Source organism: Pan paniscus, chromosome 5 (assembly GCF_029289425.2).
Source record: "Pan paniscus chromosome 5, NHGRI_mPanPan1-v2.0_pri, whole genome shotgun sequence".
In the NCBI taxonomy this organism is placed as follows: domain Eukaryota; kingdom Metazoa; phylum Chordata; class Mammalia; order Primates; family Hominidae; genus Pan; species Pan paniscus.
The window spans coordinates 40,407,813-40,431,271 of record NC_073254.2 but is presented as its reverse complement, the minus strand read 5'-3'; the positions used below and the strand labels follow the sequence as shown (position 1 = coordinate 40,431,271).

General features: G+C 39.6%; 2 protein-coding genes across 2 annotated transcripts in view; one reads left to right on the top strand and one right to left on the bottom strand.

Moving 5' to 3' along the window:
* SLC17A1 (solute carrier family 17 member 1) overlaps positions 1-2,324 on the top strand; it is a 47,618-nt gene extending 45,294 nt beyond the window's left edge. The window contains exon 12 of the mRNA XM_014345234.4: positions 2,109-2,324. The gene's annotated coding sequence lies outside the window, so the exon portion shown is untranslated. The remainder of the gene's footprint in view (positions 1-2,108) is intronic.
* Positions 2,325-4,134: 1,810 nt separating this feature from the next.
* On the bottom strand, positions 4,135-23,382 carry SLC17A4 (solute carrier family 17 member 4). The gene is made up of 11 exons (XM_055113244.3): positions 23,256-23,382; positions 16,133-16,338; positions 15,018-15,251; positions 14,847-14,934; positions 14,306-14,392; positions 11,926-12,044; positions 11,645-11,806; positions 8,564-8,696; positions 8,332-8,479; positions 7,295-7,385; positions 4,135-6,257 (listed from the first exon to the last, which is right to left on the bottom strand). The coding sequence occupies exons 1-11, from the start codon at positions 23,344-23,346 to the stop codon at positions 6,123-6,125; spliced, it is 1,494 nt and encodes a 497-aa protein (XP_054969219.1). The 5' UTR covers positions 23,347-23,382; the 3' UTR covers positions 4,135-6,122.
* Positions 23,383-23,459: the final 77 nt, after the last annotated feature.

Genomic DNA, 23,459 nt, shown 5'->3' with positions numbered 1-23,459 from the left:
ATTTTGAGATGGTTTTTAAAAACAGTGTGAGGTAATAGTATTTTGTTATAGCAGCCTTAGCTAAGACAGCTTCTTTAATTTCTTTCTACAATATTTTGAAGTTTTCGAATATAAGTTTTGTACTCTTTTTGTTAAACTTATTTATAAGTATTTTATTATTTTTTATGCTACTTGAAATTGAATTGTTTTCTTAGTTTCATTTTTGGATGGCTCATTGCAAGTGTATAGAAATATAATTGACTTTTGTATATTGATCTTGTGTCCTGCAGCTTTGCTAAACTCATTAGTTCTAATATTTTTAGTAGATTTCCTAGGATTTCTGTAAGCAAGATTATATCATTTGTAAGATGTAGTTTTACTTCTGTTTTTCCAATCTAGGTTCCTTTTATTTCTTTCCCTTGCCTAATTGCCCTGTATAGAACCCCTAGTATAATATTGAGCAGAAGTGACTAGAGTAGACATCTTTGTCTTGTTCGTGATCTTAGAGAGAAAACACATATTTTAAAATTCTTACAAAGCCTTTCTTCATCTACACTCTCTTGAGGCTTTAACTTTTATGTAACCTGAACTGTTTCAGAGCCGTATGACTCTAAAAGCCATATGGCTTTTTATGACATCCTGAACAATATCTGTAAGGTATGGTTTGGATGTTTGTCTCATCCAAATCTCATGTTGAAATGTAATTCCTAGTGTTAAAAGTGGGGCGTAGTACGAGGTGTTTAGGTCATGGGGGCAGATGCCTCATGACAGCTTGGTGCTGTCCTTTGGATAATGAGTGAGTTCTCACTCTGAGTTCAGGAGAGAATATGGTTGTATAACAGTGTGTGGTACCTCCCATCTCTCTCTTTATTGCCCCTGCTCTCACCATGTGATGCACTGGCTCCCCTTTCACCTTCTGCCATGATTGGAAGATTCCTGAGACCCTCACCAGAAGCAGATGCTGGCATCATGCTTCTTGTACAGCCTGCAGAACCATGAGCCAAAATAAACCTCTTTTCTTTATAAATTACCCAGACTCAGATATTCCTTTATAGCAACACATATTGTCTCCCTAGGATAAGATGTATCATGATTGCCTATGTGAAGAGAATACATATGTTCAGCTAACATGTGGAAACATCTGCAGCATGTTTAGACAGTTATTAGGCAATGTAAGCAGCTGTTTCCACTGGAAAACCCAGAAAATGTCTATTTGTATGGACGCCATGTTTTAATAAGTAATAAAACTTCAAATAGAAAAAGGAAGAAAAAATTTTCAATACAAAGGAAAGATAGTGTGTGCCTTCCTCATTGTTACTCCAGATAGGCCCCTGGATTGACACCCCAGTTTAGAACCTTGGCCACTCCCCCTTTTCAGGTTTTGGAGAATATGACATCAGAGGAGCTAATCTGGACACCTATTAACCAGGTAAAGCCCAGTTTCAGCCCAACTTGCCAGAGACCACTATCCCAGTTAACACAGATGACAGCAATTGTTCTTTGAAAGGACTAGTGACACTTTTGGGTAGGGTCCAAAAATAAAAAAAGAGTGTGTGGTGGGTGCAGGACCACAAAGGGGGGCTTTATTTTCATTTTCTTAATAACAAGTTGGTTTACAAAGAATGGGAATTTGGTAACAGTACAAAAGGTACGTCTTATTATCGCTGTGGATAAAATATATTCTTATTAGGGAGAGTGGCAATATCAAACTACTTGAGTGTCAAACCCCACTGGTGTGCACTGTGTTTTTTTGCTTTGTTTGGATTTGTTTTGTTTTCAGGATACAACATAGATATAGAGCAACTGATGGATGGTTTCATACCATGTACCTGGACCTAGCAAAATGTTGGAGTTGTTTGGATCTTTTACATAAAGATTTTTGAAAATAGGGAAAAGGAAGGATAATAAACTTGCACAGACAGCCATATTTATTTTTATGTCCAGAGGAGAGAAGTGTAAAAAAATGTTTAGGATCACCTATCACTGAGGCAAGGAAGACAACTTGAGAAAAATATAATACACGAGACCATCTTTTTGAAATGTTGAAAAGCTTTCTTATGTCCTCTGTGTACAAGGACTCACCAATGACATTTGTGTGCACTATTTTTTTCTTTGTTTACAAAACTTAGTGTGAAACAGAGCACTTGCAGAGCCTGGGACAACCTCCTTATTGAAGGGAAGAGGGACCAGCACATGAGGCTGAGGCTGAGGGGCAGTCACCAGCACCAGGAAGAAGATGGTAGGAGGAGTCCTAGGGGCTGGTTTTACCCTCCCACATATCCTGTGTGCATCGTTTTTTAACATGTATTGTTTGTAACATGTAATACATCTGAATTTTAAATGGGGGTGGTGATTTATCTCAGTCTTCCTCTCTGCATCAGTTGCTTTATAAGTGATTGTCAAACCAATAAATACACACAAGATAAAATTTTATTCTAAGGCTTCATGAAAGACTTTTTCCACAATTTTTAACTTTTATTCTTTCTCATTGTAGATGTGTGAGCTAGTGCAAAATTTTAGGAGATTTCCATAATTTAAGGATGGCCCATTTTAGAGGAAACAGCACAAGTCAGCTCCCTCGCTGGTGGGCCCAGGGAGAAATGTAACTCATTTTCAGAAATAACTAAAAGTGACAGATAAGAAAGAAAGAACAGGATCCAGGGAGAGGCTAGGGTTGGCTTGGTGACTGTTGGAGAAATGATACGGAGCAGACCCAGTCTCCAACATCTTAATTCCAGATGAAAAAAGATAATCCATAGGTTTAGATGACTCGATGCTCAGAAAACAAATACAATTAAAGAAAAATCTGGTCCTTTTCCTTCCTATCCATTTCTCCCCTAACTGTGCTCCCACCACTCTGGAGCTGTTCATTCATTGATTCATACTGCGATTCAATAGCATTTACTGGCACTTACTGTATATGATACTGTTGTTCTTTGTGTTAAAGATGCTACAAAATAATGTATGTCATGGTTCCTGAACTTTAAGAGCTTGTCTTCAGACTATGTAGAGGAAACTGTCATAAATGGAGCAGCTGAGGAACAGTGTGGCGATAGCCCTGCCAGGCAACCTGCAGGGCCTCTCTCCTCTGGTCTGACAAGAGCACTTCAGACCTTTTTCTTTCTCCACTTACTGCCTCCCTTCCAAGTAGGAAGAAAGATATAAAAATAAGACCATCCCTGGATCTTGCACTAGCAGATGAAGACACCATCTTGGGCTGTCAGGTGAAAAGGCAGGAGCTGTCCTCACACCATCTCTCATCATTCTCCTAACTGGGCTTCAAGTGACAAAATTCCTCCCTTGTCACAGCCTTCTCAGGAACTTTCCATTAGTGCTTTGTGTTTTTTGCATATGCGACTTTTCTCTGTCAGCTAGCACCTTCTCACAATCTTAAACATGTTTGTTTTCAACTCCTTCTTCGAGCCCATATGCTTTTGCAGCTACTTTCTTGCCTCTTTCCTTCTGCTATGGTTTAGATGTCTGTTCCCTCCAAATCTAATATTGAAATTTGATCCCAATGTTGGGTCCACTTGCAGGAGGTGTTTGTGTCATAAGGGTGAATCCCTAGTGACATTAAAGCTCTTCCTCAGGGGTGAGTGAGATCATTCCTACAAGAGCTGCTTGTTTTAAAAAACCTGGCACCTCCTCTCCCCCTCCCAGCTTCCTGTCTCACCATGTGCTTTCTGTACAGGCCTACACTCCTTCACTTTCCACTATGAGCAGAAGTTGCCTGAGGCCCTCGCCAGATGCAGATGCCCAATCTTGAACTTTCCAGCCATCACAATCACAATCCAAATAAACCTCTTTTTCTTCATAAGTTACCCAGCCTCAGGCATTCCTTTATAGCAACACAAAAGCGACAAAGACACCACCCTTTCATACCCAAACTTCTCAGCAGTGGTCTCCTTTCTGTACTTTCTGCTCACTTCTCATCTGGACGGATCACTGCAAATTTGGCATTGGTAACTACTCACTTTTTTTGGAAACATTCTCTCTTCCCTTCCCTTTCTTAGCACCATATTCTCTTGATTTTCCTTCTATCTTTCAGGCCCTTTCTTTCTCTTTCTTTCTTTTGTTTTTCTTTCCTCTCTTTCTTTCTTTGTTTCTTTCTTTCTCTCTCTCTCTCTTTCTTTCTTTTCTTTCTTTCTTTCTTTCTGCTAATCATCCTCCAGCTGACCATTAAATACTGGAATTCTTTAAGGCTTATTCCCAAGCTTCCTTTTCTTATGCCACTTTCACCCATGGATGTCTCATCCATGCAAAAATTGTAATCACTACCTATATCAAGATGATTTATACGTTTGTAAATGGAGCCCAGGTCTCACAAGAGAAATCCAGAGTCATGTGTCCATTTTCCTTCTTGTTGTCTTCACTTGGATATAATTGCTATCTGTGTTGCTGTCTGTGTTAGAGGCATCCCCATTAATATAATAGCAAACCAAAACTCAGGAGTTACTCTGGACATCTTCCACTCTCTCACTTAGTAATAGGACCTGTCAGGTTTATTCCCTAAATCAAATAATCCACCTAAATCAAATAATCCATTCACCTCTCACCATGTCTATTGCCTCATGCCAGGGGCCATTGTTCTCTCCTGGACTACACTGTAAGCTCCTACTCCAACCTAATCTCTCATGCAGAGTGCCTTTGAAAACCAGGACACTTCCTACTGATTTCAAAATAAAGACCAACGCACTTCACTGGGCCTACATCATCCTGTGTGCTCCTGACCTTAATTCTTCTACAGCCTCCTCACAAATCATACTTCCCTTATTCTCTATACTCTGGCCATAGCTAATTTCTCCCTCCTGCCATGAAACGTTTGCTTATGCTGTTCTTTCTTCCTAAAATATTCTCCTCTCAGTCTCCCACAACAGTTAACTATTATCCTTCAGATCCCAGCTTAGCTGAAACTTTGCAGGGGTGGCCCTTCCTTACACTCAGATTAGTGCACTTATCATCCACTCTCATAACCCATGTAACCACTCATTATTTCTACAGTTGTTATTACATATTCACTTGTGTGATACTTTGATTAAAGTTATCTGCCCTCCCGAGACACTGAACTCCTTAATACTGTGTATGGTTTTGATTTCTGCCATCCCCACAAGGTGTGTGTACATTAATATTCATTTAGTGTTGAAATGGTTTTGCTATCTTATGATCCTCCATGCTGCCCATATAGGGGCTTTAACAAAAGCACTACACACATTTCTCCAGACATTTGGAGTGAGGTTAGGGCAGTGTGTGTCTTACATACATCTTTGGGAGACATTTTAGGTTAATGAGGTGAATGTTGAATGGTTCCACATTGAATTGAATCCTACTGAATGGTGCGTGGGATTCCAACAGTCAGAGGGGCAAACGAAGGCAGATATCATGGGTCACTGTCCAAAAGCAGTGCTACATGAAGAACTGTTGGAGGGGCTAGAAGAGACACTGAGCAATGTCTGTTCACTAACATGTTAAAGATCTGCACAAAGCCAAAAAGCAGATGTGGGGCAGAAGTCAAGATGGCCAGAAAGAAGGTAACTGTCCAAAAGCTAACTCTGGAAGCACAGGTATTCCAGAGGCGGCTCTGATTCCAAAGCTGGCATCCACAGAATGCAAGTTGTCTGAAAGAGTTAAAGTGTACTATCTTGCTCCCATTAGTTGCAGACACGTTCATTCCTCTTATCATGATGGAATCATTATTGTTCTTTCCTCCTTGACATTTTTCACCAACAATGGAAAACACTATGCTTTCTGTTGTTTGGGGCTTTCTTTTGAGGACAGCTCAGAGGATTCATGTTCTGCATGTTGGGCGCAACTCCCTTGTGATTCTCAGTTCTCGGTCCCAAGGTCTGGCTTCCTCTTTTGCTTTGGAAAGAAATTGTCCCCAGCCCCTGATGCTTTTACTAGGATAACAGTGGAAGAGTGGAGAACACAGAAATCTCAACACACCTATGCTTTTAGTAGCTTGCAGTTAAATAACTAGTGTGTTTTCTTCCCCTGTAAAATTTCCAGGCATGGTAAAATCTTTAGCGTTACATAGTCAGGGTCTAGCTAATGGCTTATCAGTCAAGCAGGCATGAAAGAGAAATGTCTGTGAGGGAAAACAATGATGAACTAAGCACCAGGATCTAGCACATCTCTCGGTTTGCTCAGAGGTGGGTGAATGTCTGCTCTTTAGCCCAGTCCTGCACATCTGTTCGGCCAAAGATGAGGTAGAAAACCAGGCCCGATATGTTAACAGCAGCTGAAAGCAAGAAGACATTTCTCCAACCAAACTCTGAATCCTGGAGGCAGAAAATTACAAGTTATTAACGGTCACCCAATTCCTGTCCCTCTTGGTTCAGAAAGGCTTTGGCTCTGTGTCCTCCTGCTCCCTCCCCGACCTCCACTCTGGCTTCCATGGGCTTCCCAGTTGGTCCTAGAATACTCAAGTACATTTCTGCCATGAGTCCAAAGCACTGGGCATTTCCTTGGCTGGAACGCTCCTCCTACAGATACCTATTTGTCTCACACCTTCACTCCCTTTCAGTCCTTGCTTAAGTGTTCTTTTTAAGCAAGTGATTACGGTGAGTCCTTCCTTGATCATTGTAGTTAGAAATTCCACCCCTTGTCCTTTATTCTCCTCTTAGCATTTGCTAAGCATTTGCTATTCTCCTGTTACCATTCAATATGTCATATATTTTACTTTCATAGATTTCTTTCTGTTTCTTTTCTACAATATAGGTTTCACAAGGGAAGGAATTGTGTTTTATTCACTTAAATAGCACGTAGCACATACTACTGTTTAATATTTATTGAATGAATGAATGAATAAGTCATTGAATGACAGGAGAAACAAGAGCAGTTTGAGAATTTCCATTTTAAACAACCATTTCCTGACAGTATGCTAGTGCCTGGGAGGGAACTGAAGCTTCAAGAAAAGAGAAGGGACTTGATTTCATAAAGAATACTCTTTCTTTGTTATTCTTCATTTATTTTTCTGATTTACCAGTGAAAAACCACAGGAAAGTCATTCTTTAACTTTCCTGTGGTTTTTCACCAGTAAGTGAATGGTATATGGCAGTGTTTTTTTCCAGTAAATGAAGTATATGGCAGAAAATAAGAATGCCACATACTTCTTTATTCATGTAAAGTTTATACCAGTAAGATTCTTAGGAAACTTAAGAATCTTAAGTTTCTTTAATTCTTAAGTCATCATGTAAATTAGTTTATTTTTGACTACTTTAAAAGCATCTTCTAGGATACAAGGCCGTGCATATGTGAAAAAACCATGCCTCTATAGGTTTCTTTTATGAATATTCATCAGAACATTTGACCTCACCTGACTGATGAAAAATCCAGCAGCAGTAGGAGAGATGGCTCCAGCTATGTGTGCAAAGACTTGCAATAGTCCTTTGAGAAAGCCAGTGTACCTGAGAGAGAGAGATGGTACTCTATTATAACCAAGTATACCTATGTTTGAAAGTCTCAATACCCGAGAGAGGGAGGCAAATATTCCTGTGCAAACAAAGGGTTAATATCAGCTGGTCTGCTGCAACTCTGTGCTTATCTCTGGAGATGACTGGAATTGTGTAAGCCTTGGTGAAACCTGAATGAAATGTACTGACCAATGATTAGTATAATCCTGTGCTAGGGACTGGTACTCCCAAGGGGGTAACCTCTATTAACTTGTCAACATTGTTTATGCAAGATGGTCAGATTGATGGTCTGCACCTGGTTTGTAAGGTTTTTTGTTGTTGTTGTTGTTGTTGTTTTGGCTTCTGCTGTGGAGTCTGATCTTGTAACTTTTATACGCTCCGTGGGTATAAAAGACCCCTCACCAGATGAGACGTCGGCTCCCCTGTGACAAGGGCATCTCTCACATTTCTTGGTGGTTCATTATCTGAAGATGAAGGATGTCCTGTTGACTGGGACAGCACCCTGGGAGCTATGTTTGGAAGTCTCAGTCAACTGTTTTTACTGTATCAGAGACAGATATTTCTCCTGCAGTCCTGTGTCCTTTGCCTTCATTAAAGATTTTCATGAGCATACCCTATAGAATCTCAAGAATTCTTTCAGTGATTCCACCTTAGGCAAGTGCTGCATTCCTCAACAGAGAGAGGTTTGTGTGAGTCTCCCTCAGTTGACTCTGAGCATGGCCACTGACTCCTCTTGTTCACGCCCAGAAAAACTAAGTTCACAATGGTCCACCAGCTTTGAGTCTCTTCCAGGAATTATTTAGATGTAGGATGTAGAGCTGGTGCTGACATTTCCTGCAACCTGTTGTACCTGCCACATTTTACTTTCACATCAGAGTAGATTTAGGGCTGCTAGACTTGAATTGAGTGTCTGAAAGGATGAGGCAAAAGAGGTCCCTACCGAGGAGCAATATCCAAGAAGTTAACAAGGGCTCCTGATTCACAGAAGCTGCTGATGGCAGAAGACAGCACCAAGAAGGTCATGGTCATGCTGTGGCTGGATCTGACCCAGGGCAGGGACACGAGGATCACGGATGGGAAGAGAACCCCTGGGGTAGGAGGACAAACACAGAGTAAACTGAAGGCTGCTCTGAGCTTCCCACGTTCACCCCTGTGTCCAGTCTCTCCCTTACCAATGGCAGTGAAGAGTTTCCTGATGGTGATGAGTCTGAGGATTTTTCTGGAGAGAAGAAAGTCTGCCAGTAGACCTCCAAGGATAATGCAGATACATCCAACAACAAACGGCAAGGCAGACAGGATCCCACTCTGAGGACCAGAGACTAGGTCAGGTGCATGTGCCCTTACCACCCCCACCATGACACAGACAACCTTGGACAGACTGTCCACATTTGCGGCTTTTCTTTATATACGCATCACTTTTAATACAAATTCCATGTTACTATAATGAGCCAATATATTTTTAGTATGTATATGTTCATAGCTCTGCTTGCCAAAAAAAAAAAAAAAAAAAAAAAAAAAAAAAAGAACAAGGCTCTCTTTATATATAAAAATCACCTGGAAATAAATATTTAAAAGACCAAAACCCAGTACAAAAATAGGCAAAGGATAATAACAGACAATTTAAAAAAGAAAAGAAGAAAAAAAGAAAAATAAGTGGCTCCTAAACATGTTAAAAGGTATCCAACTTTACTCATAATGAAAGAAATACAAAGTAAAACTATGGTGAGATATTATTTTTCATGGATCAAATTGGCAAAAACACCCATTTTTTTTTTTTTTTGGCATGCTCTGTGCTAACACTGTGGAGAATCAGGTTCTCACAAATATTACTGGTGCTCTATTGAGGGCAATTTGACAACAAATATAAAAGTTTATAGTGCATTTACCCTTTGACTCAATAATCTCATATGCAGAAATTTACTCCACAGAGGGTTGCACAAAGGTATGAGAAATGAACAAGGTTTTCACTGCAGCATTGCTCAAAGATGGGAAACAATCCAAATACTGCTCAGCAAGGTTCTCATGTACTGATATGAAGATTTCCATGACATATTAATTGGCAAAAACCTAGTATATAAGCATAGCGGCATATTACAGAGTATACTGTTTTGTATTTTAAAAGTTGGGAAAATAAGAATACACATTCATGTATGCTTGCATTCTCATAAAGAAACAAAGAAAGAATATATATAGGAAATTTAGGCCAGCCATGGTGGCTCATACCTGTAATCCCAGCACTTTGGGAGGCTGTAGTGGGAGGATCACTTGAGCTCAGGAGTTCGAGACCAGCCTAGCCAATATAACAAGACCTCATCTCCACAAAAAATTAGCCAGGCATGGTGGTACACTCCTGTGGTCCCAGCTACTCGGGAGGCTGAGGTAGGAGGATTGCTTGAGCCTGGGAGGTCGAAGCTTTAGTGAGCCATGAGTGAAACACTGCACTCCAGCCTGGGCAACACAGTGAGATGTTGTCTCAAAAGAAAGAAAGAAAAAGAAAAAAGACATAGAAAGAATTATCATTGGAATGGGCTGGGAGGACAGGGCAGATTAGGAACAGTAATGAAAGAAAGATTTTTCAGTCTTTCTTTTTTTTTTTTTTAGACAGAGTTTAGCTCTTGTTGCCCAGGCTGGAGTGCAATGTCATAATCTCGGCTCACTGAAACCTCCGCCTCACCAGCTCAAGCGATTCTCATGCCTCAGCCTCCTAAGTAGCTGGGACTACAGGCAGATGCCACAACGCCTGGCTAATTTTTTGTAGTTTTAGTAGAGACAGGGGGTTCACCATGTTGGCCAGGCTGGTCTCAAACACCTGACCTCAGATGATCCACCTGCCTCATCCTCCCAAGGTGTTGGGATTATAGGCATGAGCCACCACACCTGACCCACTCTATGTTTCAATATAGTTTTTAAAAGTTGAACCTTGTTGTTATCAATTAAACTTCTAAACTAAAATTCTATCGAATATAATGCAATGAAAAGGAGACTCCTCTGTTGTATATAATCCAAACAATGGAAAGGATTCAGCACTCACCTGGTTCAAGTAGTTCATTTTACAGATGAGTAAGCCGAGGCAGTCAAGGTTATGTGACTTTGTGAGAAAATGCCCTGAAGGCAATGAGAATCCAGGTCTCTTGACTTTTTAGCCTGGAAAGCTCTGCTTTCTGGTCACTACTTGTCTTTCCATTCATTTTCCCATTTTCCTCTTCCTCAGCCTTGGCCTCTGAGGGTCAAGCCCACCCAGCCTCACACCAAAGACAAATCATTCCCAACAGCCAGCCTCAGTAAGTCTGTTGCTTAGCACTGGACTCCTGCTTATCTGGTGTCCCAATCCCCTGGATTAAGGTTCTGGTTTAATTTCTGGCCCTCCTCCTCTTTGAAAAGACCCAGAGCCACTCCCTCCTGGGGCTTTCTAATCTCAGTGCCTGCAGCCTGCTTGCATGCAGATGCTGACTACTGCTAAGAAGGTCAGCTCTCTGTTGGCTACTTAGCACATTTTCACCAGAGGAACCCAATCAATACGAGAAGGCTTCTTCCTGAGTACAGAGTGAGAGTACAAGAATAACACTGGCTTTGTGAACTGTCACTAACATGTTATGAAATCTGATAGCCACTTTTAAGACATCCATCCAGCAGGAACTGAAAGGCTCCTGTCAGCCATTCAGAGTATCTGCCTATTTTGTGAAAATTCAGAGAGCTGTACACATATACACACTTTTCTTTCTCTATGTTATACTTGAATAAAAATGATTTTTTAAAACAAACATTACTCCACGAATGTCTATGTAAGTCTTATTTGGGACTTTATGTCCTATTAATGTCTTATTTTCAGCATATGTTGTTTATGTTTCTCTGTCACAATTTTCTCAAAGGCAGAATTTGTTTGGTTAATCTTTATTATTTATGCTGCCAGCAGAGCATCTTGTTTGCAAATTTTGATGGGATTGAGTATAAAATTTTTGCACAGGGCCCTTAAAATATGATAAATATGAATAGTATATGAAAATAGTATAATAAAATATGATAGTATATGAAAATCAAACTAGAACCATATGTATCATCCTCCTGCAGTAAGTAGTGAACCACATTGAGATCAATCAGAATCCAAATTAACTAGATTGCATTTCCTATATGGAGGTCCTGCCTGGTCCTAATCCCCCGATTTTGTGACTATGGGACAGACAGAGGATTATATATGAGCTCTCATTATTTAAGCCTTTAAACAGAAGATCAGAATGAGCTTTCTCTATACTTACATCTCTGAGGTTGGCTTGAAGTACCGAGCTGATATACGTTGGTGTGTACGCCATAATGGTATAAAAAAGCCAGTATTCACAGAAATAAGAGACTAAAATGGCCCAGAGTGGTAAGGATTTGATCATAGCCCTAATGGGAAGAGACCAGCCTGGTGAACAGTCCTGGAAGAAAGCACACATCAATGTCCCCTCCATCAGAAGGCAGCTCTCTCTATCACATTCTTCATCTCTGAGACGTCTAGAGGGACATAGAGAAATGTCAGAGGAGTTCCTCAATGTACCTGCTGAGCCAATGAACATACAATGTATCTCTTCTCACCAGCACTGATAAAGGGATGATTCACAGGATCATCATAAATGAGAGGAAACCAGAGAAGACAACAGGCACAGCCAATTCCTCCTAGGAAAAGGGGATCCAGTTAGCACTGGATGGATTGAAGTACTTCTTTCAGTTTGACTCTAAGATGATTCCTGTGGTTGAGAGAGTGACTGGCCTCAGTACACCACTCTTCCTGGCATCTATCCCTTGCATGGCCCTATCATAGGGGAGGGTACTTCCTCACCACTTGACTTTGGCCTTGGCCATACAACTTGCTTTTGCCAATGGCATGGAGGAGTTTCAAGCCTAGGCATTAAAAAGCATTTTTTTAAACTTATCCTCTTGGGTCTTGCCCACTGCTATTGGAAGACTATGCTCCAGCTCATCCATTGACCAAGGCAGATGACAGACACAGAGAGTGGAGCCACCCAGCTGTCCCACAAAGAACCATGGGAATAAATGATTATTGTTTTAAACCACTGAGTTTTGGGAGGTTTTGAAATGCACTATTATTAAAGCTATAGCACCCTTACAAGTTAGTAGTGTGTTTGCCCCACGTGCTTGAAAATGCCCTCACCATTCACGTACCAGTCAGCATCCCTCCTGCTAGTCCTGCTTTGCAGAGTTCCTTTCATCATTAAACCTTTCCGTATCTATCTCTTATCTTCCTCAAAGCACATAAGAGTGAGCAGCAGTACATTATGTGAAATTAATTACCCAATTTGTAGATATGAAATGAAATGAATCCTCAGCAAAGACATTTTTTCTAATATATACATTATTACAGGGTTGGGAATTTAACATTATCAGTATTGAGTGGAAATATGGCCCATCTTCAAATTCCCTTTTTAGAATCTTAAGAAATCTTATGAGCTCTCTTTGTTTGGCTAGCATGTCATTTACAAATTCCTTCACAAACATCATACAGCAGCCACTATACACCAGGCTTTTTGCTAAATTTTGAGAATATAAAATGGTGAAGACACAATTTTGCCATCGAGGAACTTAATCAAGTGCGGAGGGATAGATATGAAAATTAGCAATGTTGCACATTGGGGTTGGAGGATGTTAATATTTATTCAACAAATATTTAGTGAGTTTCTATTGTGTACATGCTCCTTACTGTTTCTCGAAACCATAAGCACAGTAAGATTTTCTTGTTGTTTGAATAATTTTTGTAACCTGCCCTTTCAAAGTTTTCATGATAAAAACTTTAAAGGTTGATATGCTATGGAATCATTACATATTTTATTTTTGGTGAATATATTCACCTGATTTTACAGAGACCCTTGATCTAACAGGCCTGTCCTCTAATGAACACACTAGTGGGACTATAAGGTATTACCATAAACAATTTAGGGGTGCGATTTTGGAGAATGTTTCAAATATTAAACAAACTAAAGGTAACAGCAGCTAGGCAGATTCCAACCACAGCTCCATGAAGGTAAAACTGTAACGTAGTAAAATACTGCCTTTGGAACTTTCCAAGTGTCTTTGGAAACTTTCTGCAGCATCTCTCTGTGTATTATGTCCACTCCTGAACCTCACATAATCTGCCCTGTCCTGCAGTCTCCACTAGTTGATTCTCTACTCTAATTAGTATTTTACCTATGATTAGGTCACAGTCACACAATTTTCTAGCTATGATATTAGATTGGTGCAAAAGTAATTGTGGTTTTTGCCATAATAATAACTGGAGAAATTTTAAAGAATATATTAAATTAAAAAGCATGACTAAAATGTAATCTGACTAAAATAACATTTTCTTTTTTTTTTCTCTTGAGACAGGGTCTCACTCTGTCACACAGGCTGGAGTGCAGTAGTGTGATCTTGGCTCACTGCACCCTCCACCTCCTGGGTTCAAGCAATTCTCCCACCTCAGCCTCCCGAGTAGCTGGGATTACAGGCATGCACCAGCACACTCGGCTAATTTTTATATTTTTAGTAGAGATGGGGTTTAACCATGTTGGCCAGGCTGGTTTCAAACTCCTGGCCTCATGTGATCCACCTGCCTCAGCCTCCCAAAGTGCTGGGATTACAGGCTTGAGCTACCACGCCTAGCCTAAGGTAGTATTTTCAACATTTTATGAGATAATTTGCTCTGAATTCCTTTAGGTCAAATTTAGAAGCAGTAAGGAATGTTATGATGCCTCTAATGTCATAAGATTATTCTAGCTACACACTCGGGCTGCTGAAACTTAAATGTTAAATGTAGTTGGCTCTGAACACTACCAGCTTTAGCTATGTAAATATCTATATCTATTAGGATTTGGTTAACCATAGATAAATTGCATCACAGAAGTCTCTGTCATAAAAATTGGAGATTTGAAAAGCACACTCACCAAAGATATAGAAGACGTAAGGCCATCCTATGGTCTGGCAGAGGAGACCACCAGCAAGTAGAACAATGAAGGACCCCAGCATTGACCCTGAACAGAAGAGACGAGGATGTTCTGGGTGAAAGGACTCGTCTTGGGGCTCTATGTGCTTTCTACAATGCTGAGTTGCACAGTGAGTGAAGGTATGAGTTTCAAGCCAAACTATCTAGGTTCCTTCACTTGGTAACTATGTGATCTTGGAGAAGTTATTAGTCTATTTGTGTCTGAAATTCCATATGTGTGAAATGGAAGTAATTATATATAGCTGACTTATAAAATTATTTTGAGGATAAGATGAAAATATGTGCAAAACACAAGAATGTTTGGCACATAGTAAGCAATCAGTTCATTCAGTTACAATCAAGTAAGGCAGTATGGGGTAGTGCTTTAAGGAAAGGACTATGAAGACACAGAGATTGATATATAAGATCTTGGTTCTGTTGGCAGGACTTTGCTGAGTTCTCTTGGACAGTGCATGTAAAGTGGGGTTTAGGGTATCAGTTACCTGATCCAGCAATGGTGGTGAGTTGACTCCTTTCCAGTGGGGGAGCCCATTTGACCCAAATTGAATACTGACCAGTTAATACCATAACCTGGGGGGAAAAATTCCATTCTTGGAGATCTGAGGTCATTCTGGAACCTATATTCCACTTATACCTGGAAAACATCTTGGTACCTGGGCTATGCCTTGTACAATCCGGAGGACAATGAGCAAGGCCACTCCCGCATTAGCTGCCAGTGGAATGAAGAGGGTCAGGAATGAGGAAATAAACAAGCCAGCACCAACCACATACTTGGCTCCAAATATTCCAGCCACATAGCCACTGGGGATTGGAGCCAAGAATGAGCCATAGTTGAGGGAGCTGAGGATGATTCCTTGGATTTCAGGACTCCAGTCATATGCAGGGGCCTAGATGACAAAGAGAGTTACTGTTTGTCTTTAGTTGAAGGATTGACAGTTTTCATTGTGAGGACTTGAGAGGCAAAAATTAATTGGCAGTTATCTTTCTTTTTACATTTCTCCAGTTCCTCCAATATACCAGTATCATGTATTTAAAAATCCTAAATATATGCCCAATATACTCTTTCCGCTCACCCTGACACAATTAACCAAAAATTAAAATATAAGAGAGTTCGTAAAGAAACAAAGGCTATAAAGAAGAAAGCATCATAAGCAAGGTAGTAAAAAAAAAAATACGTGGAAGGAAGAAAAAGCAGACAAATCTGTGAAACATATTTTGTAGTGATTTTCATCATTGTAGGGGAAGAATTTATGTCCACTAAATAGTAAAATGTTTCATTTATTCTAACTTAGTCCCTGGTTACACTCATAGACACTAAGTAGGGATGCAATCCCCTTAGATACTTATTATGTTCTTTATTCCTTTCTTTTCTTTCTTTCTTTTTTTTTTTTTTTTTTTTTTAAGACAGAATCTCACTCTGTCACCCAGACCGGAGTGCAGTGGCACGATCTCCGCTCACTGCAACTTCTGCCTCCCCAGTTCAAGAGATTCTTCTGTCTCAGCCTCCAGAGTAGCTGGGATTACAGGTGCCTATGACCATGCCTGGCTGATTTTCATATTTTTAGTAAAGATGCCTCAGCCTCCCAAAGTGCTGGGACTAAAGGTGTGAGCCACCATGCTCGGCCTGATACTTAGGTACTTGTGCCATTCCTGGCACATAGTACATGTTCAGTAAATACTTAGTGGTTAAATGAATCTCACTCTTTTATAACTCTTTAAGTCAAATTATTTGAGTCAAAGAAAGAGTCCAGAGTCTCATTAAACTTACCATTGCTTTAAATTCTTTTAGAGTTTCATTCCAGTAGCCCTGGGAGTCAGTGGAGGGCCGTTCTGTGGAGGCATTGGGCTGGCTAGGTGGGGCTGTGTTGTTCACCATAGCTGGGATGGCAATGCTCAAGTTCATTTGTTGGGTGTAAATTGAAAAATTACAGAGCTGCAAGATGAGGGCCAGCCCATGTCGGACTGAACAAAAACCTGAGAGGAAAAGGGCATGAAAAATCACAATCAGAATGCTTTTCTCCCACTCTCCCTAAGTCTGGAAGAAGGAGAAGATTGGTATCTGTCTGAGATGCAGAAATATAGGGAGAGCAGACATTCCTCTGTAGGTGTGTAGTGGAATTTTGTCCCCCTGGGAGGTAATGGGGGAGGTGGCTCCCTCAGAAGCATTTCTCAGAGACTTGAAGAATGTGTGGAGTTGGTCAGAACAAGCATTAGGGGAGAGCTTTTTAGGCAGGGCTCTGGGATGAGAAGATTAGAATAGGAATGGGAAGAAATGGATTTAGAGAAAGAATTGGCTGGGAGCAGTGACCGATTGGGTATGGACAGTGAGAGAGAGGAAACTGCTGGAGATGACTCCCAAGTTCCCTGCTTGGGCAGCTGGGATAGCTGGAAGTGCCATTTATAACCAGGAAACATGGAAGATTAGCTTGTCTGGGGCTGGGGAGAGATGAAACTTGAAAGATAGGCTATGGTTAGATCATAGAAGTATTTAAACTTCATCTTAATACTATAATCTATGCTTACACAAAATTTGCTAGTGTTCCATAGGAGCTCTGGGGATATCCCTGTGGTTGAGTCCATATACATTAGTTTGACAACAGTGGGAAGAATTCATCCACTATCCCTGTAGAGAAATCCCAGAGGTAATGTAAGATCACAAGGTATGAAGATCCCATTTTCTTGGTTCCTGAAAGGGAGCAAATGCTCTTGGAATGGACAGCATGGTTTCATTTTGTGTAGTAATGCTCTTGCTAAGTTCTAGCTCTTACCTTTGGTTCAACTCTGAGAGCATTTAGTTCCCCATCCCCAACCCAGCCAATGCACCACCCATGAAAATCTACATTGGAATTTTGATCAGTCATATTGATATGACAGATTAAATTAAGAAGGATTGCCACATTTGTAGGATTGTCTTCTAGTCAAGAAGAGATACCTACCCATGTACCAGTATTGGTCTTTTACTCAGTCCGAGGTGGAATTTTATAGTTATCTTCAGTTAAGGCCTTCACAAATTTTGTAAATTACTTTTTATTGTTGTGTAACTGTTCTTTTTCCTATCATATTCATCAGCTTTTCCCCCATTGAGTTTTGATTCAATAAAGAAAGACAAATTATGGACAAATAATGAAAAATATAGTTGATTATGTTTACCGTTTGCAACACATATTTCATTCTCCTGGGTAATTTAATTCACCAGCATTTTCAAAAAAATGGACAAAGCAGGAATGGTAAGAATGGGCACCTCAGCTATATTTGCATTTACTGAGAATGCTTCTCACATTACACCACTAGGTATGCTGCTAGTTGTTGGTGTGACATGTCCTTTAATTATATTAAACTACTCTGTTCCTACTTTTAAATATTTTTATGGGGATACATAAGTTTTATAAAATGTATTTTAATCCTAGAATCAGACACCTGCATTCCAATTCCAGCTTGTGTGGTCTACTTATAGCTGTGTATTCTGGGGCAAGGTACTGAGCTCTCTGTGGCCCCCAAATTTTGCCTGAAAAATGAGATTAATAATAGAGTCTACCTCAAGGCACTGTGATAACAACTGAATAAGTTTATGTAAGTTTATTATAATTATAATAGCCTACCACCTTCGTATTATTGGGATGATCTCTTCTTATTCTTAATAGGCTATTACAAAATTTAAAAACATGATGTATTTTGCTAGCATTTTAGCTGGAATTTTATCTAGTATATATAGTTGAGCTTAAAATGTTGTTTATGTACATATGTATGTGTTATTTTTTGCTATACTAGCTTTGTTCTTTTTTAAAAGTTATAAGCTTCCATCTCAATCTGTGATCTGAAATGTTTTAGGTACATAGCCATTTTTCTTAATAAATTTTTAATTTTAGGACAGTTTTAGATATATAGAATTGTTGAGTTCCTCTATATCTCACACAAAATTTCCTGTTATTAACATCTTATGGTGCATTTGTTGCAATTAATAAACCTGCAGTGATATATTATTAACTACTAAAGTCCACAGTTTATTCAGATCTCTTAGTTTTTAACTAATGTCCTTTTTCTGTTCCAGAATCCCATATAGGGAGCCACATTACACTTAGTTGTCATGTCTCCTTCGGCTCTTCTTTGGTATGACGCTTTCTCAGACTTACCTTGTTTCTAAAATGTATTCTAAATGCTTTGTAGTCTAAAATGTCTAAAGACCTTGATAGTTTTGAAACGCACCAGTCAGGTGTTTTGTGGGGCATCCCTTAATTGAAATTTGTCTGATATTTTTCTCATGATTAGACTGGGATTATGTGTTTTTGAGAGGAAGGCCATGGAGGTAAACTCATTCTCATCACATCATATTAAGGCCACACACTGTCAACAAGACTTCTTACTGTTGAGTTGATCTTGGTGCCCTGGCTTGAGGTAGTGTTTGTCAGGTTGCTCCACTGTAAAATTACTCTCTTTTTTCTTTTTCTCCTTTTAATTTTTTGTATGAATTAATATGTACAAATGTACTCTGGGAGAAGTCACAAGCACCAGTCACACTTAAGGAGCAAGGAGCTAAGCTCCATCTTCAGAAGGTAGAGTGCTATATGAACTATTTGGAACTCTTCTGCACAGGATAAATAGGCATTTTCCTCTCCTTAAAAATCTCATATAATTTTTCTAGTGAAACTACTAGAATATATTTGTTTGTTTCTGTGTTTGTTTTCAAAGGAATAACTTTTTGACAATTTTCTTCACTTCTTAGTTGTTTTTTGACATGTATAATTTTTCTTTACTCATATTTATAAATTAGAAACATAAAAATTTGTAATTCTTAGAAATGATAATTTCTAGAAAATTATAATTAAATTATATTTTAAATATTAAATTTTAATAAGTTAATTATGATTATGTAATTAAAGTTTTTATAATTATAAATTATAATTCCTAGAAAATCATTTACTTATGTACTTTCCCTATAATTAGCATATTATACATTTTCAATGCTTCTGTCTCCTATTTTCTCATAATTGCTTGTATTTAATCTCTCTGCCTGATTAATCTGAGTAGTGGATTGTTTTATTGCCTTGAATAGCATCATTTTTATCAAAGAACCAGCTCTTGTATGTATTTTTAATCCAATTTTTTCATGATTTGAGTTCACATTATTTTCTATAAGTTGTCTATTTCATTTTTCTATGTAATTTCCTTGAAGTTGTAGGCTCAGTGAATTGGATGTTTAATTAACTAGTTTTCATTTTTTATTACACAATCTTTGTTTTCTTCCCTTTCTCAAATCTACCTTCTCCTTGCTGCTACTAATTCCATTTTAACTCTGCAGTGACATTTTTTTCCTCCTTAGTTTCCTTTCTCATCTATATTGGGACTTCTTCCATATTCTTCTGTTGATTTACTTCCTACACTCTATGTTTTATTATTATTGTTATTGTCATTATTGAGAACTTTAAGAAATTGAAGATGAAAATATTCCTCAATTTCCCCGTAATAACGTAAGCACAGCAGTGTGATGTAAAAGCTAACAACAGCTGGTTTAAATCCAGCTGCTACCTCTTTGTGCCTGGATGATTAAGATGTGTTACTTCATCCCTCTGTGCCTGAGCAGGCTCCTACAAAATGGGGATGATGCTAGTAGCACTTTCCCTGAAGGATTGTTGTGAGAATTCAATGAATTAATACATAAAGACTGCTTAGAACAGTGTCTAACACAGGGCATGCACTCATTATGTGACAGCTATATAATGAACTGTTACCTTTCATAAGTGTACCTGTCAATTTCTTTTTTTATCTAACACATGTCTTATCTTATTCTTTCCTTTGTGCAAACATATTTACGTAGGTTCCTTGTAGTCCACCCCTACAGCCTTGGACCATAAAAGCCAGTTGTGTGTGACTTTGTTCTCACATTTTGAAACCCCTGCACAGGGCCACCCATGCTGGTTTGAGGCCCAGCTGTGATGTGGTGGTGTATGTGGGTGGGCTGGTGGCAGGGGTGGGGAGGAGGAGGTAGGGAATTCTTTCACCAATTCAAGGGAAGCTAACTACTGTACCATTTTAATTCTGCAATAACATTGTATAATTTGAGAGAAAGCCTTCCAAATTTCCAAGTTGATTTCTGCAGTTACTCATATTTTCCTCTGCTTTGTAGCACTGGCCCCTGATCCTAAATTGCAGATCAGAAAGGCCAGTGAAGTGTGAGGGGAAAGCTGCAGGATGTGGACCCATGCACGCTTCACCCAGCACATCCCAGCACTGCAGACCCTTGAGGGGCTCATGGGGTCTGTGGTCTGCCCAGCTTCTGGACACTGCCACTCCAAGCTGAGGAGCACAAGCTGAAGCTCCACAGCATCCTCTTTGTTCTTCCTATAACACTGCACCATGCCTCAAGGATGGGAGTTTTATGAGCTCTTGGCTCCTCTCTCAATTTCTTCCAAATTGTATTAAATCTGTCTGCAAGATTTAGAGTTTGTAGTGTGTGGTAGGAATAATTCCTTAGTTTCAATCTAGATGGAAGTACTTTCTCAAAGTGTTGTGCTTGTTTTATTCATTTCCATGGCTTTCAGAAGGGGATGTTGTTGTAAATTGTCCTTCAGATGGCATTCTTCCCCATGGTGGGGGGCAGTATATCTTTCCTGCAGGCATTTGATATGGAGAAAGGATACCGTCCCTGATATTGTTCTCAGTGCCTTTCCCACCCTTCTCTAGTCTCCACAGTAACAGAGGGACAAATATCTGGAAGCTACAATCCTCAGGATTCCATTCAGATTCCACAAATGAGGGCATTCTGGCCCAAGGTGGCAGGCCGAACTCAATGAGAAACCACTATGCTCTGGAGGCAGCTGCAGGTGGATAAGTGAGGATCAGTCATGTTAGACATGGGATTTCTGCCTATGACTTTAGGGTGTCTTCCTGAAAAATACCCACTTTGTGATGCACATTGGCAGTGTCATGTCCTGGATTTTCTGAAAGTAACCAACCTGACTTTTGCTTCCCTAGCCTTCCAATGTCTGTGGAATCTTCCAGTCCCCTATATTAATCTTCTTTCTTCTCAGAAATACCTAGATTTGCTTTTGATTTTGTGATATAACCCTGACTGATACAGAAAGAAGCTCATGGACTTCTGGGGGAAAAGGGGATCAGAAGGTCAAAGTGATGTCTGTCTACAGCCTGGCCCCAGAAATCCCTAACTGAGACTGATAGAGAAAAACTACTGATCTTCAGGCAGAACCTGAAGGCCCAGCTTTTTTCATTCAAGGTTTCTGGGTTATTGGAACAGTTACTTTGCATAAGCAGGTGACCAGATAATGGGGGAGGGGGCATTTCTCCACATCCCATGGAACACCTGGATTCAGCTCACTGAGTGCCTTAGAAACACAGCAAAGATATGAGTGGCCTTTGGAGATGGGGGTACTGGTACCCAGAGAAAGCCCCAGCAGTGCCCTGGGAGTCTAATACAGAAGATCCAGCCATGTCCAGTAAGCATGAGCCAGAGAAGGAGATGAGAATAAAACTGATGTTGGACACCAACTGACAAAGCACTCTGCAAGGTTTATTCCTAAGCATTTGTGAGAAATACTTGGATACACAACAAAATAACTTGGTAAGGCTTGGAGGAGTAGCTGGGGTTCTGCTTTATTAGGTAGGATGAGACTACCAAAACAGGATGAGTGTTAGTAGCATGATGCTGTTTGAAACAACAGGCCAGGGTAAAGTGGGTTACAAAGTTGTTGTCTGATATAGTTATAGCCTGGAGTAGTCACCAGAGGACTGGGTGGCATGGTAGGCCAGATGTTGTAGGAGACTATAGAAGGAACCAGAAAGACCATAGAAGTTCCACTTTAGACAAATTATAAATGAACTTTCCAATGACTGCCCAAAGGTGGGCTGAGGAAGGGACACTATGTGAGTGGTAATAATAAGCTCATAAATGGCAAAATCAGGATTGGAAACTCAAGCATTCTGATTTCTGACCTGTGCTTTTACCCAGTATGCCATACTGCACCTTGGTAAAATTTTACACTTAAGTTCTTCGTATTATTAATTTTGAGGGAGAGACAGAATGATAGGATAAAAGAATTTGGCCAATGGTATAGTCTAGTAGACTCTGAAATCCTTAGAAACAGATGAGACCTTCAGCCGAGACTACTGGAATAGTATTCGTTCTGGGTCAAATGGTGACTAGTTGTAGGATGAGTACTAACATGCACATTTCCTGATTTCTTCTGTGATGGTTGAGATTAGGAGAAATCTCTTTTCTTGAAGATATGCATAATTCTTAACAGACAAACTGGCTAAAATGTTGAGTATTACAAAGCATTCCATCTTGGTTAGGGTTTTGCCTTTTGAAGTCATTATCTTATGAAATGACTATATCCTTAAAAGAATTAATGGATAACATAGTTATAACTCATTAAGCATTTAGGGTAAAATAAGATGTTCTACAGTTTCCCTTAATGCATATTATAAAAAGCATGATGTTGTAATATAGATAAGAGAAAGGGAGAAAGGTGACTTCTATGACATGGTAGAAGCGAAAAGCCCATTTTGGGGTTCGGGGTCAGGTCTGGATTTAACATGAGCAGAGAGATCTAATAGGACATGTCTTGGACTTAGAATCAGACAAGCCAAGGTTGGTTTCTATATTTCCTACTTAGAACCTGTTCTGATTTTTTTCCTTCATCTCTAAATAATGTCATGATACCTGCCTGTCTTATATACCTTCAAAGTTTCTTATGAGAAATGAAATAATTATCAATAACAATGTATAACCATATAGAATTATTGGCAATTGGTGGTAGCAAGGAAAATGATGTGTATCAACAAAAGATGCCACAGATCCTAGTTTTATTTAGTACCACAAGTTACAGTGCCACAGATCCTAGTTTCATTTACTACCAGATTACTGTGCATGATTTTACCTTTCCTGGAGCATTCCTCTTGAGCCACGTTTAAATTGCCATCACTGGAAATGTCCCCCACTGTAGCCTTGACATCTGGTCCGGTAGACATTTTGGTTCTCTCTTCCTAGGGACTGGCATTTACTTACTGAAATAAAAAGAATACAAAAGCAAATACAGGGAGAATCTTATATGATATTACCCCAATTCTTTCTAAGAACTAGG